General features: G+C 40.5%; 1 protein-coding gene across 1 annotated transcript in view; it reads right to left on the bottom strand.

The window, feature by feature from the left end:
- LOC106526084 (disabled homolog 2-interacting protein) overlaps positions 1–3,832 on the bottom strand; it is a 176,237-nt gene that overhangs the window by 90,153 nt on the left and 82,252 nt on the right. The window contains exon 4 of the mRNA XM_014020565.1: positions 1,209–1,327. Coding sequence (XP_013876019.1) covers positions 1,209–1,327 — 119 coding nt within the window. The remainder of the gene's footprint in view (positions 1–1,208; positions 1,328–3,832) is intronic.

Raw genomic sequence — 3,832 nt, 5'->3', positions numbered from 1 at the left:
AAAATTAGGATTCAGACCAAATATTTATGTATTATTGTAACCAACAAGACAGATTAAGTCATATATATGGATTTAATTATGATATCAGAATGATCCAGGTATCAAAATGTAGCTTTTAAAGCCAAAAATCGGAAGATGTAATTAGGTCATTTTGACCAAATTTGACTTAATCCTCATTTCTTGTTGTCATTATTATATTGTTCCCTTCTTATGTTATTATCCTTAGTTTAGTCTCTTTTTTTAATTAATCAACATTGTTTGTGTCCTTTCAGTGATTTTTTTTTTTAATATCTCTCAGCATTCAAAAATGGACGAAAAAGTAAGAATTTCATTGCTCAGGGAAACATGTTTTTATCTGTGCATATGACAATAAACACTTTGAATCTTGAATTTCGATATGATGGGTCACATTTATGCTATGAGGCTAACAATATGGACTCCAAAGCATTTTACACTACAGACATTCACACACTGATGGTAGTAATCTGACCACCAACAGCAGGCAAAGCGGGTGAAGTGTCTTGCCCAAGGACACAACAACTGAGTTGGATGGAACGGGAGATCAAACCGGCAACTCACCGGTTACAGGACGACTCTGCCACAGCCGCCCCAAGTTCATAAACTGACCGTCTGACATTTCAGCTTCACTCCAACTTTAAGCACTTAATGGTCCGAAACAACTGAGATGTGTTTGTTGTTGTTGTTTGTTTAAGAGAAAACAACTATCTGTTGTTATTCTCATAAAAATGAGAAGCTCCTAATATGGAGTGGGGTCACAGACTCTTCTCCTTCTGATTCTTATTTAACATAAATTATACACAAACTTCAGCCACCTAACAAGACGTCTGGGTTCCGTCTACCTTTGGAAACATCGGTGAGGTTTCCCATTATTACACGCTGAGGTGTGTTTTCTGTGTTAAAGCAGGAGAGAAAAGAAACCTTCAGTTTCCTCTCAGATGTTTGTCTCTTTTTCTCGTGGGGTTATCTGAGATAAACACCGGTGGTTTGGGAGAAAATGAGACGCAGCAGGTGGGAGGATCAACCTGAAGAGTCTGAGACGGATCAGAAGCACTGAACGAGCAGGAGAGTTGAAGAGATGAGAGAAGACCAGGAAGTAGTCTGAACCGAGGAAACTCTACCGCGTTCAGCTTTAACAACCAGAATCTGATGGGGAAACGTGTGACATCATCAGGAAGGTTTGGTCCTACCTGTCGTTGTCAAAGCTCCTGAAGCCAGGCAGGATGTGTCTGAAGCTGGAGTTGCGGTCCAGTTTGGGTTGACTCTTGGTGCGTTTGATGGATCCTTTCAGCCTTCGACTCAGGAAGCCCTGATGGAGAAGGACAGTCGGTGAAACAGCGTCAGAGCTGGTTCTTCTCAGAGATTTAAACTGAAACTGGCAGCAGGACATAAAAAACAATCACAGCAGGAGAAACGACCTGACCTGCGTGGATGTGATGAAGAGGTCAAAGGTCAGGGAACTAACCTCTGCACCATAAATTCTCTTAGTTTTTTTGCATGCAGTATTGTTCCTCGTCAGTTTTCTGCTCCTTCTTCTACTCTAACATGTTTTATTTCTTCAAACATCTGTAATCAGTCTCTGTGAAGCACCTCGCTGTCTCCATGGTAACCAGTTCCCAACACAGGCCGAACAAACGAGAGGAGAGCTGCAGAAACACTGACACACGCAACAAATTTTCTTTTAGGTTTCACTAAAAATAAGGAAATTACAAAAATGTGCGAGTGTGAAAACAGTTACTTCGGATGGAAGCACAAAAGACTGTTTGACTCCGCCCACTCAGCAGTGGTGGTCCAACACAGAGTGGCAGCTTCCGCAATGACAATAACATATTACCAGCAGTATCTGCAAGAAGTTCGTATAATTTTGTATATTTTGGGCAAAAATTAAAAGTTAATAACATTTGCACACATCACCTCTATCCCAGCTCAACAGTTTAGACTCTGAACTGTTGAGTCTGTGCATTGTTTTGAAAGAGATGCTGTTCCACGTTATCCTTTTTGGACAAGCCAAGGCAGCGCTCGAATTACATACGAGTCCTCTTCCCACTCCAGGTGAAAATGATACGTTTTTATTTGCTTGTTAGCTGTGTTGCGTTCATTTTTTTCCACCTCAAGATCACGTTCGGAGTGCTGTTTCACAGCACCTAAAACTTGCGAGACTGGTCACGTTTACAAGACGGGGAGGACGAGGGGGCGCGCGTTCAAGAACGCAATGTTAGACAATGTTGCGCTCTACAAGCTCTGTGATCTACTGCTAACCAGCTAAAGATCGAACGGTCGATCGTGATTGACTGGTTGGCCTGGCCTGGTTTAGAGTTCACCTCCAAATGGACCAGAACAATTTTAGTGGCGGAGATGGTTTCAAGACCTCCTGAGAGTCCACTGGTGAACTTTGACTTTTACTCATGAAGCACAACTTTACACTGGTCTGAGAGTTTCCAGGATTAAAAACGACCAATATGAAATAAGATTATTTAAAAAAAAACATGGTCAATTTTAAAAACATATCATTTGAAAATGACTTTTTATAAAACTAATCATTACTGTATTATGTGTAGTTCGTGTTAACAGACAATCTGAACACACAACTTTTCTCTGTAACAGTAAACCTAACCCCCAGCTGGAATCATATCTTTGCCACTCCAAGAAAACAAACATGACTCAGTCCACAGCCTGTTAGACTTCACTGACCCCACCCCCATGCTTTTAGACTCCACCCACACCGTTAAGGCTGATTGTATTCTGTGATCTGTCAGAACTTTGTGTGCGCGTTTGTTCATGCGAAGCAGCATGTGCTTCTGCGTTTTGCTGAAAATGGTCACCTCCCACAAGTTGTCTGGTAAATAGATGATGAAATTAAGCTAAGTAAAAATATTGCACAATTCAAGACAAAATATAAGGAGTATATAAATAATGTTCATACAAATGAACGTGATAGAATGCTATGTTATTTCTAAACTGTGTGTAGATATTTATTAAGCTCTGATCTACACATGATACGAGTAAATTGTAACTGGTTTAAGAATTTGTAGGAAGACTTCGGAACAGGAAAAGCTATTACTTTTTCCTGTTCCCTTTTCAAACATGAGTTTTGTTCTATATTATATGTTGCTGGAAATTTTATGTTCTAACAGATGGTTGTTGTTTTTATTCTCCCTTTATTTGTTACATGCATGTATATGTTTTATTTAACATTTTTTTATTGTTTGAAATAAAATTTAATTAAAAAAATAGCAAGATGGACAGCTTCGAGGAGCAACTCATCTGAGCACGCAAAATGTGCATCTAATGTCCACGTTTTCTTTTCATTTCCGTGGTTAAAAAAATGAGAGTTTGCCTCCCTACAGACTGACTCCACCCATAACAGTTAGACCCCACCCACATACAGTTTGATTCCACCCACATGATGTTTGACTCCACCCACATACTGTTTGACTCCACCCATATACAGTTAGACCCCACCCACATACTGTTTGACTCCACCCACATACTGTTTGACTCCACCCACATGATGTTTGACTCCACCCACATACTGTTTGACTCCACCCACATACTGTTTGACTCTACCCACATACTGTTTGACTACACCCACATGATGTTTGACTCCACCCACATGATGTTTGACTCCACCCACATACTGTTTTACTCCACCCACATACTGTTTGACTCCATCCACATACTGTTTGACTCCACCCACATTCTGTTTGACTCCACCCACATGATGTTTGACTCCACCCACACACTGTTTGAATCCACCCACATACTGTTTTACTCCACCCACATACTGTTTGACTCCACCCACATGATGTTTGAC

Source organism: Austrofundulus limnaeus, unplaced genomic scaffold (genome assembly GCF_001266775.1).
Source record: "Austrofundulus limnaeus strain Quisiro unplaced genomic scaffold, Austrofundulus_limnaeus-1.0 Scaffold258, whole genome shotgun sequence".
Classification (NCBI taxonomy): domain Eukaryota; kingdom Metazoa; phylum Chordata; class Actinopteri; order Cyprinodontiformes; family Rivulidae; genus Austrofundulus; species Austrofundulus limnaeus.
This window is presented reverse-complemented; position numbering and strand designations above follow the sequence as displayed.